Here is a 13,184-nt window from a genome sequence, read left to right as displayed (position 1 = left end):
CTAGAACAGAATGAAAACTTCTTCTCATGCCTGCTTTAAAGCGTAATTGTGACTATTTACAGTTTTTGTTTACAATGTTGACTTGTAGTTTTGCAGGACGGTACTTAGACCTCAATGTTTTGCGCTAGCAGGAAATTGTAACACGCATCGCTTCCTCATTTGGGTTCCCACAGACTCTTGCGAATACACGGTTGCATACTTGCACGCCCGACACATGTGCATGCAATTGGTATTTTTATTCAGCCATCGCAGGGAGCGCTAAAAATGAAAAACAATTGAAAAGGACAATGTGTCAATCGACAGTCACCGTGAGGTCGGACTGTTTCTGCATGAGAGTTGCTCGAGATCAAATGTCAGCGTGTGTGAACCGTGTGACTTTTTTTTCCACTTGTTGGCCCCGAAGTGCTTACTGGAAGAACGCAGGGGCTTTTTTTTGTTTTGTTTTTTTTTAAGACCTTTAGCCCCATATATGTCTTCTGGTCTGAACCACTCTGTTAGTAAATTGTAAAAAGTCACAGCGGTTGCTACTCACAAGCAGGAACTTTTTTTTCCTCTGCAGCAATAAGCATAGAATTCTGACATTGCAACACTGCAGGTTAAGAAGCTAAACTGGGTCGTTAAACACCAAAATTATGCAACTCTGTTTAAAAATGACTGCAGTTCATTTGGGAAATATCTGCTTCTTCATGCAGATTGCGTTCCGTAGTGCCGTTTTGCAAACTTTCCCTTGCAACCTTGCAACTTTACTCCTGTCAGAGACCATTTCGATTCACTCCATCGTATGCATACTACTCTTCACCTTTATGTTGCACTCTCACCTTCTCTATAATCTGTCTTGCTTCTTCTTCTCTCCTCCACCTCTCTTCCATCTCCTACTAATGATTTGCAGTATCATCTGCACACATCACAATGATTCAGACTGCCCTACTTCATCCATCAACCTTTCTATCACCAGTAGTCTTAAATGGTCAGAATTATGTATATTGCAGGCACCTAGTGCCATTTTATAGCACACTCAAGTAACTGTGTTACCTTCAGTTATAAAAATGCTACATATTGAAATATGCCTTGAAAGACATTTGAATTAGCAATTTAATGCCTTGAAATTGGCCATCTGTCTCTTAATTGAATGATCATTGGCAAAAATGACAATAATTCATATAAGTAACAAAAAATAAAATCAGGCAAAAGAAACATTATACAAATTAGTTTCTTTCAATAGAAACAACTTACATAACTTTGACAAAGTTAAATTTATGACTCAGGTGTATGTCTGAGTCTGGTGAATTTTTGGTAAAAACGTGTTTGTTATTCATTCAATGAAGTTACTCAAGTAAAAAGTAACAAACCTAGTAAAAATATTCCTAAACGTAATTTAAAAAAAAAAAAGTTACACAAGTAAATGTAACTAGTTACCACACAACTCCTGATATCCATAAATATAGTTTGTAAAATGAAACAAATCTGTTAACGTAATTCTCTTTCATAAGTGTAATCACATTTACGCCGTCATTCATTAGTTTTTTCTACTAGAAACCAATAACGCACGCCGACTTACTGAATCGCCATGGTAACATGGCAAGACCTCTCACCCCGGATGAAGTTCTCGGCCCCTCAAATCAGTTTCCGGGTGGAAATATTTGTTCATGAAGTGAAGTCTGCTTGCAAATTCATTGGGGGGAAACGAACTTTCAGGCCAAAATTTAAGCTCACAGAATGTCCCGAGGCTCGAGTGCAGGGTTCGACCGACACATCACCATCTTTTCTCCCGAGGGGAGGCTCTATCAAGTCGGTCAGTATTCTGGAGCTGTTCAAATTGATTGGAGCCGCTTCGTTGGCTCACTTGTTTGCTAGCTAGCTAAATGCTCTGTCATGGTTCGCTGAGGCCGGCTCCTGGCTCGTATTTGACACCCGCCAAAGTGAAAGTAGAGTCACTTATAAATTTGAAACATAAGGTTAGAATGTCCGTGTTGTTACATTTGCGTTTCCTTTTCTGACGCTAATAATGTAACAAAATAACAAATGTTAAGAGCGATCCTACTGCTGCTAGGCTAGTTAGCATAGCTAGCATTACACTTTACATAGCTTATTTACTACAGAGACAGCTTGCATTTGGGTTCAATATTTAATATTTGGATTTATAAAGATAGTTTGTTTATTTTATTGTAGAATTTTCATTCTGTGAAAAAACGTGACGTGTTTATTATACAGTAGTTGAAGATCTGAATTACCCCTTCACCTCTGTAGCCAGTCGTGGTACAGGTTTTCAGCTGTATGACAATTTTGTACAAAAAATTTTTTTCTTCATCTTTTTCAGAATATGCTTTCAAAGCTATAAACCAGGGTGGCTTAACGTCGGTAGCGGTCCGAGGGAAGGACTGTGCGGTTGTTGTAACGCAAAAGAAAGTACCGGTGAGTTGAGGGATGCTTGCATTTTCCAGATTGATCAGAGATTTAGCCATGTTGACCATTTTCTCAATGCTTCCGGTCTTCTTTCGACAGGACAAGCTTCTGGATGCCTCCACAGTGACCCACCTCTTCAGAATAACAGACAACATCGGATGTGTAATGTCTGGGATGACCGGTGAGGAATTCCCTGAGTATTAAGGTCTAATACTTGGAGGCAGAACCTGCATACAATAAGTAAAGCTTAGCTTGGCATGAGTAGCAATGAGTTTTTTAAGCCAACAAAATACTTTCATATCAATAACCAACCCTCATCTAAAACAATCAGTTATGAGCATTGATGTAGATTCAGTGTGATTATCTTTTCATATTCCGCCAATGCTTGTTAAATTTAAGTTAAAAGCAGACATACTCAACATTTGCTGTGTTAGAGACACAATTTTACAATGTTGTTTAGTTTTGCTCACTGAAATGAGGCTCAGTTACTGAAACGCATCATTATCTAATACATCAAGCAAACACATTGGCAAGAAATATGGGGGCAATTGAGACAGAATTTTACAAGACCTTACTGAGCTGTTATGTTGGACACAATTGACTTTCTGTGTCAATTGTTTTATTTATGTTGACATGATGTAGGATTTTTAGCATGTAAAGAAAAATATGAGGCAGGTGAATATTTTGTTAAATGTGTTTTTATGCCTTTTCTGAGACAGGTAGACTAGCATAAACATGTAATTATGACTAGACTGTCATTTCTCCTGGCTGTTTAACTCAGAGTTTGTATCTAGTTAGCTGCAGGATTTTGATGAGTCACTTTCTGCCATTTTTATGGGTTCTGCTGAAGTTCCTAATTCTGAACCGTCCCTTTGGATGCGAAACCACAGAAAGGATCTTTTGTTCATCCAGCCTAATTAATACAGATCATGCCTAAAACCAAAAATTTGGTGTTAGGTCAACTTGAAAATATTACAAACACAAATTAAGATATTTATTTAGGAGACTGCATAGCAAGAAAACAAATAATTAGATGCATTGGATACACATTGCAGTATTTGCATATGTTTTATACATTTTAGCAATTCAGCCCAGCATTGTACAAACTGAATAAATAAATAAAAGTGTTGAGCTGTTGTACAAGAACCCGTACGACTCACCAAAGTTTATTTAGTTATGAGTTTCTCATTATTTAAAACAGGAAAGTAACAATTTCTAAATGTTAACTTTGTTATATGTAGGTGACACCAACCAAATCACATCACACCTCCTAAATTCAGTAGTTTGAGTGTAGTGCATCTGCTCTTTATTGGTTAATACAGGGAAGTATTGGCTGTAGCAGTGTGCGGTAGGGCTGTAGTGATACAATAATCTCACGATACGATGCACAATTCTGCTCACGATACGATATATATTGCAATATTCAGCAAACAATACAATTCAATACACTTTTGCGATTTTCTGAAAGATTTTAGAGGGACAGAGTGATTTTGGTGACATTTTGTGACTGTTATAGAGTTGAATTGAATTCATTTAACTGAAAACTGATTAAAAGCACCAACTACACAATACCTGGCTCTGGTTGGACATGGACACAGACTTAAAGTCGACAGCTGGACAAAATGATGAATAAAAGAAGTGGTGAGAAAACATGTTTCTTTTAATTTAAACAGTACAAACTGTAGCTTACATGAATTTGTAATGTAAATACAGTGCACCAAGTACCCTGCTCTGAATAGTTTGATACCTTTTTAACCTTGACACTGAACATCTGAAGGAATCACTCTAAGCCTGATGACCTAATCACTCTCCCGGCGAAGCGAGCAGTGAGTGAGCAAGGTGACAGTTGGATGTTACGATACTTGTGGATGAATATCGATTTTTATTTTTCTAGGAAAGAAAATATCGATATATATTGCAAAATCGATATTATTACACAGCCCTAGTGTGCAGCAGTAAGTGTGGGAGGGACAGCATTGCTTCATGCTGTCCTTGAGATTTAGCCAAACTTGATTTCAGCTTCATTTCATTTTAAAATTTTATAAGTATTTAATTTTCATGGGCACTAGATTTGTTTTTCATTATTTATTAGGCTAATTGAACTGGGACCCAATTCATGGTCTGTGTTTTGTACCATAAACATGTTTATGTGAGCTGGTATGACGATAAAATCGTGAGGCAAAAGTACTCATGGGCCAAGAAAGAAACTAAAGAAAGCATAAAGTCAAGTAAATATGGTTGTCAGAATTATTTTTTTAAATTTGTTTATTTGGAAAAAAAGGATATATTAAGAAGTTTGCACGTTTTCTGTTACGTCTAGTTTTTAAATTCTTTTAGGCTTGGTGGAACAAATTTAATCAGTCATTCCAACAGGATTTGTATCGCTTACTTTCAAAACGTTTGCCATATTTAGCTGAGTTTAATACATTCAATAAAGGTTGATTTATTAAGCGCAGCAAAGTCGACCTTTTGATAACAGTCGACGTCTGAAAGACGTTCTACTTATTATACAAGTTTGCTTGTAAAAAGACGGATACGTGTGTTGTGTTTAACATTTTCCTCTGTAGAAAAATTATGGAAATAACTTTTTACCCAAATCCCTGAAACTTGTATTTATTTAAACACATTTATTTATTTATTCTTTTAGCCTGTTTCAAAGTGAAACTGAAAGCGAATCATGTTTTGTTGTCGTTGCCTCCCTGCAGCCGACAGCAGGTCTCAGGTCCAGCGAGCTCGCTACGAGGCGGCCAACTGGCAGTACAAGTACGGTTACGAGATCCCAGTGGACATGCTGTGCAAGAGGATCGCCGACATCTCGCAGGTCTACACGCAGAACGCCGAGATGCGACCGCTGGGCTGCTGTGAGTTGACGCCCTGCCTTCCGTGTTTTTATCCCTGGGAACCTCCGCCCTGGAGTGAACGCGGGTGCGTGTACGTGTACGTATCACCGGCAGGTATGATCGTGATCGGCGTGGACGAGGAGTACGGCCCGCAGGTGTACAAGTGCGACCCGGCCGGCTACTACTGCGGCTTCAAGGCCACCGCCGCCGGAGTGAAGCAGACAGAAGCCACCAGCTTCCTGGAGAAGAAAGTAAAAAAGAAATTGGACTGGACCTTTGAGCAAACGATTGAGGTGAGGTTGTTCTGCCGACGTAGCGCAAGTTGATAAGAAAACAACCTGAATGTGAAAGCAGCTTGCGTAACCTGTGGTGGTTTCCTGCCTTCGTCTAACACATTGTATAACCATCACGTTCTGTTTATAAGAAGCAGAAAAGCACTAAAGGTGTAATAAATCCAAATAACTGTGATAAAATGAAACCTGACTCTGCTCTGTCTGCTAACCTTTTTGTTTTTTTTGTTTTTTTGCTCCACCTCAGACGGCCATTTCTTGTCTTTCGACTGTCCTTTCCATTGACTTCAAGCCCTCTGAGCTGGAGGTGGGCGTCGTGACAACACAGGAGCCCAAGTTCAGGTACATTTGCAGCAGATGATTGTTTCTCAGAAGTGAAATCACAGCAGCTCAGAGGCAAACAGCATTACTGTCAGGGGTTTTTTTAAGAGCCTATTTTCTCATCAGTTTTGCAAAAGTATGAATTCACTAGAGGTGCAAATCTTTCAATGTAGCGATTCTTAGGGTCACGATTGGATTCAGAAACAATTTTTAATTCAGAAACCAGTTTTTCTGTTTAGGTTATGTGACAGGAAAAGACAGTGTAAACAGAACATTTACTGAAAACATTTCTAGAATAAAATCTCATGTTCCATCAAATTTCTGTCAGTTTATATTTAGACAGAAATAGGTTTGTGCATAAAACTCTGTCATTTAAATTCCCAGTGTTTGGTTAACTTAACTGCCTGGTCTTTTCTTAAATAGAAAAAAGTATCAAAGAATTATTCAAAATATAACCTGACAAAAAAATTATGCAGATTAAAATTGATTTTTGAGCATTTTGAATCGATTCAGAAATACCAGGACTAAGAATTGATTTCTTATTTAACTTTTTCCAGAAACATCTCTACATTTTAGTTGGGAACTACAAGAAAAGGAATTCATAATTTCACAAAAAAATAAAAATTACATTTACAAGTCTGAAATGTGTGGCGTGCACCTGTTTTCAATCCCCCTCACTCTTATCCTCCTAAAAAAAAAATCCAGTTTGCATTCAGAATTCATAAATGTTTAATTTAATCTCATGACAGCTTTTTGACCTTCTGTACTGTGAAAAGTGGCAGTGGCAGCATTGTGGTGTGGGAGTGCTGTCCTTCCGTAGGTTCAGGAAAGCGATAGAGCTGAGTGTGGGTCATTCCTGCAAGAAAACCCTTTAGAGGTCTGATCAGACTGAAGACAAGGGTGAAGAAACAGCCTTTGAACACGAATAAAGGCATATTTAGGTGTAAGAATTGCCTAGTCAAAGTGTAGACCTAAATCCATTTGAAAAGTCTTGGAGCTTAAACTGCAGCAAAAGATGTTTCTATCAACACAAACTCAGCTTTTCAGTTTAAAGTCATGTGTCATTTTCCTTCTGATTTATGACCATGAGTTACTTGAAGTAGGCCAATCTCATGAGATTTGTGGTTGCAATTCGACGGAGTTCAAGGGTTATAAAAGCAACCTGTTAGAGGCAGCGTTCAGCTGGGAATTCCACAAACGTCACCAACCGTCTTTCTGCCGTCGTTTTCTGCAGGATCCTGACAGAGTCTGAAGTAGACGCCCACCTCATGTCGTTGGCAGAGCGGGACTGAGCGGGCGCAGAGACGCCACCTGTTTGACTGATGCAGAGCATGATGGGAAGTGCAGTTTTCCCAGATGGAGGCTGGTGTTTATCTTTGTTTGCTGTACATTTATCCTCTCTCTCCCCCTCTCCTCCATATGATTTCATTCAACAATAAAACAAGTTTTTGGAGTAAAACTTTTTTTTTTTTTGTCCTGTTTATTGTTCAGCATGCAAGGCTGTATTTAATGTTCAGGTTTGTGTGACAGAAGTGGAAACGGTTATGGGAACATGCACCTGGGCTTCCTGTTGTGGCTCTACTCTTATGACTGAAGTTATTTTACTACACTGTCACTGATTTGACCTCTTTTTTTTCTCTGAAGTACATAGATCATGACAAAAGTAGCTCAGTTACAACAAACAGGAAACGTTCATCTGAAATAGGGCTGAGTTTTGTCTTTAGATTTGAATGGTTTTGTCTAAGTTGACACGTGGGCTTCCTTTTAACTGACAAGGTTCAGGATTCTTGTCAATGAACACATCAAACTGGGTTCATTCTTTGGCTATTCTGTCACCAGGATTTATCAGAAATTCAAACGTGTCAACTTTCATGACATCAGTTTTTCGCTTGTAGTTTCTGCGGGTGTATTTCCATTTTGGGACAGGATTATGAAATTTATCCCTGGAATCAACTGACACCAGGAACCTGCGGGAAATTTAAGATATTCCAGCTTATCTCCAACAGGAAGTCTTGTACTTCCCAGACTTACAGTTTCCCTGTTATGATACAGTAGTAATCAACCCGGCTTTCTTTCCCACTCTTGCAAAAAAAAAAAAAAAAAAGGGAACATTTCCTTGTCGCACCGACTACCCAGCAGTGCCAGTTCCGTGGCTGCCGCTCGGAGTGGAATGTTTGCGAGCACGCCGTGTTCCTCAACCCAGGGACTTTTCAGTGCGGTGACTCAGAGACCCGCTGACCTCGCCCAACAAAGGAAATCCCATACTGTTCCTACTGGGGCTTACTCTGATCTTTTTTTCTCTCTCTCTCTCTCTCTTTCTGAGTGACTCTGCCTTGTGGTTTATTGTGAGAAATGACGCTTCTTACAAAGTTTTGGAAAGACCAGCAAAGAGTCATCCTTCATATGGAGGGAAATTCAACTATTGGCTCAGCTGAGGAAAAACCACGAGTCACAACTGTTAATGTTCATAGACTTTTTTTTTTTTATTTGACTTTTTCAAGATAATAGTGTTTAAATTCACACTTGGTACAAAAATAGGATCTCTGTATTTACAATATGTTACATAGCTTGCATTTATACAATATATTTATATTTTTACACAGTTGCGGACCATATGGAGGTCTCGCCGTTGTTGGTTTTTTCAGCAATCTTGACCGGACAACCATCTTCATTCCCCGTTTTGCAGTCTCGGGGGGCCAGCACCCGCGTGCCTGAACCATTGGCCATGGAGGAGGGAGCGGGACATGTAGAGGGGGAGCATGACCGGCTTCTGTACCCCGTTGGGAGCCGTTCTTCGGCAAACCCATTAGCAGCTTGACATTCGCACCATCAGCAATGGGGGTGCCTTTTCTACTTCCCGAACACTATGTCGTCATAGATCTAAAGAGATGCAAGACAAGAACTCATGAGAAATCCTGCTTTACTTTAGAAGATCCTACTATATGAGAAGTGTTATCTCAGCGGCGCCAATCCGATAAAGACGCTTACCTCATCCTCCAGCAACTCCAGGTCCTCCATGTCGCTGTCGTCTGACTCGCTCTCAGGTAGCGCCCTCAGCTCCAGCGCCGTCCGCTCGTACAACTGGCAGCGGATCTCATCGTTCTGCCGCCCGTACGTAAGGTGGTATGGCGTGAAGCCTCCATAGTTCTGGCAGTTGACCTCTGCGCCGAGGTCAAGGAGGCATCGGACTAGCGTGGGGTTCTGCAGATCGACAGCCAAGTGGAGCGCTGTCCGTCCACTGCAGGGTTCCTGGGGGAAAACCGTAAGAGCCAACTGTTAGATCTGTGTTCGGATAGCGGTTTTAGAAAGACGTTGTGGGGTTTCGTCTGGACCGAGACCTACCTGTTCATTGATGTTTGCTCCCAGCTGAACGAGGCTTTCCACCAAGGAAACATAGCCATTAATGGACGCCAAGTGGAGACAGTTGTGTCCTGGGAAAGGTGAAAGAGAAGCTCTGTTAGGGACCCAGCTTAGAACAAGTTCGATCGAGGTGCAACAACTCGCACAGGTCGATGCTTACCACTGTAGTTGGGGACGGACAGAACGGAGGTGAGGTGGCGTTGGCAGTTCTGGGTGATGACGCCGAAGCACGCCATGGAGCCGCGTTTGCAGGCGATGTGGAGAGCCGTGTTGCCGCTGTTGTCAGCCAGCAGCGGGTCAGCGCCGGCCTTCAGGAGACAGTCCACCAACTTGGGCTGCTCGGTGATCACTGCCAAGTGGAGGGCAGTCTGAGGAAGAGGACACAGTTCTTTAGGCGATGCATGAGATTTAAGATGAGGAACATGTAAGGTTTCTGATCAGTTCTAAAGTGGATGGTGCTGATTGTTACCTGTCTTTGGTGGTTCTGTTTGTTGAGGAAAGAGTGATTTCTGGAGAGCTGGATCATCTGAAGGGCATGTTCAGTGGCTTCATGAATGATGGCCAAGTGGAGCAGCCTGTTGAGAGGAGGAGGAGGAGGGGGGGAAGTTTTGTTAAAAGAGAGCTTTTAAAAAAAAGAAACTACACACAGGGGGAAGTGGTTTCAGTCATATAAGAGAACAAAGGCTAAACAGCGGAGCGTTTCGCAACAGTGGAGTTTTGTCGGGTTATTTCCACCAGTTGTGGCTTGACACATCTGATGCTTTATCAGTTCCTGGCATCGGGCCAGGGACTTTCCTGAATGCGCAGAGCGGACTTTAGCCCCGCCCCAGACTGCGCGCACACCCCGCACTGCAAACACTCCTGAATGCCAGTTTGCACGCACTTTTTTTGTTTGTTGTTGTTGTCGTTTGTTTAAAACTTGCACTTTTTGTGCAAACTTTAACCTTCCCAGTGCGCCTTTCTTGGTTTTTTTTTTTTAGAATTTGTTTTGCAGCTTTGATCAAGTCGCATCCGCATTTACCAACTTCTCCCCTTTTTGAAGCAATGCGCGCAAATTTCCGGAATTTAGATGATTTTTTTTTTGCGCAGTTTTGCAAAATAACAAAAAAAAAAAAAACAAGTATAGATCAAAACTCCACTTACGTGTCTCCGTCCTCAGTCACCGCGTCCCTCCACGGCTCCCACTCCTCCGTGGTCTCCTCCTTGCATCTCACAGTCAGGTCCTTAAAGTCCTCGATCATCAGGGTTTCGTCCTTTAAGGAGTCCACGCCGCTGTCCAGGCGGTCCTCCAGCATTTTCCCCTGCTTGCTGTCCAAGTTATAATCCATTTGTCCGTGCATTGCGTGAACGGCCATGTTGACTTTGAGAGCGCGTTATCAGGTCCGTCGCGTTGAGAGGTCAGGGTAGATGTGTGCGTCTGCGGAGGAGACGACGAGCCTTTTTGTGCGCTCTCATGGGCGGAGCCACAGCGGGGGATTTCCGACTGACTTAGAAACAGCACAAGGGAAATCACATCGGAGCTGTGCTTTTGAGAGAAAAATCCCCCCCCACTCTCCAAAGGAGACTCAGAATGAAAACCTGTAGTTTCCTATTAGACACCTATTTTCTACCTGCCCTGCGTGTTTGCTCAGGGGCCACATGTCTTCAATGAGAAGCGATGGGCATGAATGAGAGGCAAAGACAGCCCCTGACTGGCTCTTGAAGAATTCCCTTCGTGCTCTGGGGAAATTATGTGTTTCAAGTGGCTGACCAAAATGCAGCGCAGCATAATTTTTCCTCACTTGCCAAGTTTAAAACGCAGCGACGCGAGACACAAGAGCCGAGTTTCCAGACGTTGAAAATTCACACCGACAGTGTAGGAATAACCCGAAGCCGCATCGTCTGCTACTCCGTTGTGCAAAATTAGTTTAAGTTCAGTGGATGCAGCAATCACCAAATCACCAACTGGATTTTCTTTTTACAGCATTAAAAAAGTGTGATATTGGGATTGATTCCATGACCAGTGTATGTTTTGGTAAATGGGTTTTCTCCATTTATACGGATGGAGAAAATCCATGTTTGTGAATTTAATATTTTGTATTGTGCAATGCAAAGTATTAAATTCAAAAACATGAGCAAATCAGATGAGCAAAAATAAATAAATACATTTTTGATTCCCTACTTTTTAATATTTACAATAACCAGAACAAGCCAGGTTGTAGCAACTTACCCCCTTGACGTCACTGTCCATTAATTGTCAAGGTGCAAAAGAAAAGTCCTTATTTCATAGGTTTACTAAAGGTAAAATCACATACAAAATATTACGTTGGAATACATTTTGTTTCTCTTTTTTGTGGTCTAAAATTACTGAGCAGAAATCAAAATTTTGTATGAATAAAATAATAATAATAATAATAATAATAATAATAATAATAATAATAATAATAATAATAATAATAATAATAATGTACCATTTAAGAGACAAAAAAATCGTCCTTGTGACATCACTTTAGTTCTAATCAGATTCACATTGCGATAATGTAAAAAAAAATATTTCTTGGCAAACGTGAACATTTTATATGTGTTCATTTTACATCTTTGCACTTTATATTAATTTTCTAGTTGGAAAAAAAGACTTGTATTGGATGGTTTCTGTCTAGAATATGAAAAATTGACACTTTTTGTGTCTTTTTTTTTTTTTTTACTTGTACACTTTGCCAAAATTTTGTTACAAATTTTCAGACTTTTCACGATGCCACTACTAGGGTTCTCAGGGCCTTTGAAAAAAGAGAAAAATTCCCACAGCATCATAGATCCTCTGCTGTACTTACAGCATGAGGTGCTTTTTATTTGAATCCAAAGCCACTTGAAAAATAGCTTTAAAAAAAAGAGAGTTAATCTTAGTTCCATAGAGTTCCAGTTAAATTCTCAGTAGAGCTTAGGAAACTCCATACATTTATATGTATGTGAACTCCGTCATCAGCCTGCACACTGTTCTAAGTGGTATAACAAATATGGGTCTTTTGACTTTAAAAAAAAAAAAGGTCCCTTGTGTCACATCATATATATGCCCAAGGGAAACACAAACTAACAGAGACGGTCCTGGAACATCTCATCAACTTACAAAAACACAAATTTAAAGAAATATTTAGGAGTATAGTTGTTTCACCTATATTTTCCAATTATTTCTCAGCAGGGGTCAGCAGGGGTCCCCCCCCCCCACACACACACTGACCTAAACACTCCAACATGGTTGGATTTTTCAGAATTTTCCTGTGTAAGTAAAATTATGCCGCTGCACTAAAAGTGGAATTTGTTTCCAAGTTTGCGAACTGATGTGTCACAGTCAACTTCTGAAAAAGTTTGTGCAGGGGACAAACTGTGTGCGTACATTTTTGATGTGTTAATTTTGTCAAATAGATTTGGGAAAAATAAAGAACACACAGTGAAGCTTTAAAGAGACAAGAGGATTTCCTCACATCTCCTCCTGCTTCTTTGTTCCTGGGAGAGAAGACAGACAGACAGACAGACAGACAGACAGACAGACAGACAGACAGCTGGTTGCTGGGGGTATTCTCCAGGTAGTGACGCCCTTTTGAAAGCAACAGCTGTTCCACAATGGCGACGGCCTGGAGATACCCAGTCACACGCTCTCCTAAGTTCCAGCTCAAGGCAAAACCCTGTGCAGGAAAAATACTAAAAGTAGAAGCCAGAAAGGATTTCTTTTGGTAGGAATTTCAAACACGTCCCTGATGTGATTTTGTTTGTTTGTTTGTTTGTTTGTCACCAATGTTTCCCCTCCCGCAGAAGGAAAGCCCTCCGTGTTCTTGGTTGTAGTGCGTGACAGAGCTACCTGTCTGGGTTAACCCACACCCCTCTTGACATTTAACATTAAAAGAAGAAGAAGAAAAAATTCCCAGGATCACTTTTTGTTTGCTTTGCGCAAAAAGAAAAAAAAAAAAGAAAGGTGAAGTTCGGCCGTAAACATAGC

The 13,184-nt window shown here is 40.7% G+C and overlaps 2 protein-coding genes across 2 annotated transcripts; one reads left to right on the top strand and one right to left on the bottom strand.

Moving 5' to 3' along the window:
* The first annotated feature begins 1,601 nt into the window (after positions 1–1,601).
* On the top strand, positions 1,602–7,318 carry LOC103457804 (proteasome subunit alpha type-6). The gene is made up of 7 exons (XM_008398217.2): positions 1,602–1,792; positions 2,318–2,412; positions 2,503–2,584; positions 5,109–5,264; positions 5,358–5,536; positions 5,781–5,875; positions 7,089–7,318. Exons 1-7 carry the CDS (start codon positions 1,717–1,719, stop codon positions 7,144–7,146), a joined length of 741 nt encoding a protein of 246 aa, XP_008396439.1. The 5' UTR covers positions 1,602–1,716; the 3' UTR covers positions 7,147–7,318.
* A 994-nt stretch (positions 7,319–8,312) lies between these two features.
* Positions 8,313–10,693, bottom strand: LOC103457805 (NF-kappa-B inhibitor alpha-like). The gene is made up of 6 exons (XM_008398218.2): positions 10,358–10,693; positions 9,684–9,789; positions 9,375–9,582; positions 9,197–9,285; positions 8,843–9,103; positions 8,313–8,734 (listed from the first exon to the last, which is right to left on the bottom strand). The coding sequence occupies exons 1-6, from the start codon at positions 10,567–10,569 to the stop codon at positions 8,705–8,707; spliced, it is 906 nt and encodes a 301-aa protein (XP_008396440.1). The 5' UTR covers positions 10,570–10,693; the 3' UTR covers positions 8,313–8,704.
* Positions 10,694–13,184: the final 2,491 nt, after the last annotated feature.

Source organism: Poecilia reticulata, linkage group LG21 (genome assembly GCF_000633615.1).
Source record: "Poecilia reticulata strain Guanapo linkage group LG21, Guppy_female_1.0+MT, whole genome shotgun sequence".
Classification (NCBI taxonomy): domain Eukaryota; kingdom Metazoa; phylum Chordata; class Actinopteri; order Cyprinodontiformes; family Poeciliidae; genus Poecilia; species Poecilia reticulata.
The sequence above is the reverse complement of the archived record's forward strand: the minus strand, read 5'-3'. Positions and strand labels throughout refer to the sequence as shown.

What these genes read in the sequence shown, in the direction of transcription:
- LOC103457804 (XM_008398217.2), top strand. Translation starts at nt 1,717, where the DNA reads ATGTCCCGAGGCTCGAGTGCAGGGTTCGACCGACACATCACCATCTTT. An exon ending in TAACGCAAAAGAAAGTACCG is followed by an intron (nt 2,413 to 2,502) that starts GTGAGTTGAGGG and finishes TTCTTTCGACAG; the next exon opens with GACAAGCTTCTGGATGCCTC. An exon ending in CCTTTGAGCAAACGATTGAG is followed by an intron (nt 5,537 to 5,780) that starts GTGAGGTTGTTC and finishes GCTCCACCTCAG; the next exon opens with ACGGCCATTTCTTGTCTTTC.
- LOC103457805 (XM_008398218.2), bottom strand. Translation starts at nt 10,569, where the DNA reads ATGGCCGTTCACGCAATGCACGGACAAATGGATTATAACTTGGACAGC. An exon ending in GAGCAAACATCAATGAACAG is followed by an intron (nt 9,104 to 9,196) that starts GTAGGTCTCGGT and finishes GTTTTCCCCCAG; the next exon opens with GAACCCTGCAGTGGACGGAC. An exon ending in TGGAGTTGCTGGAGGATGAG is followed by an intron (nt 8,735 to 8,842) that starts GTAAGCGTCTTT and finishes GCATCTCTTTAG; the next exon opens with ATCTATGACGACATAGTGTT.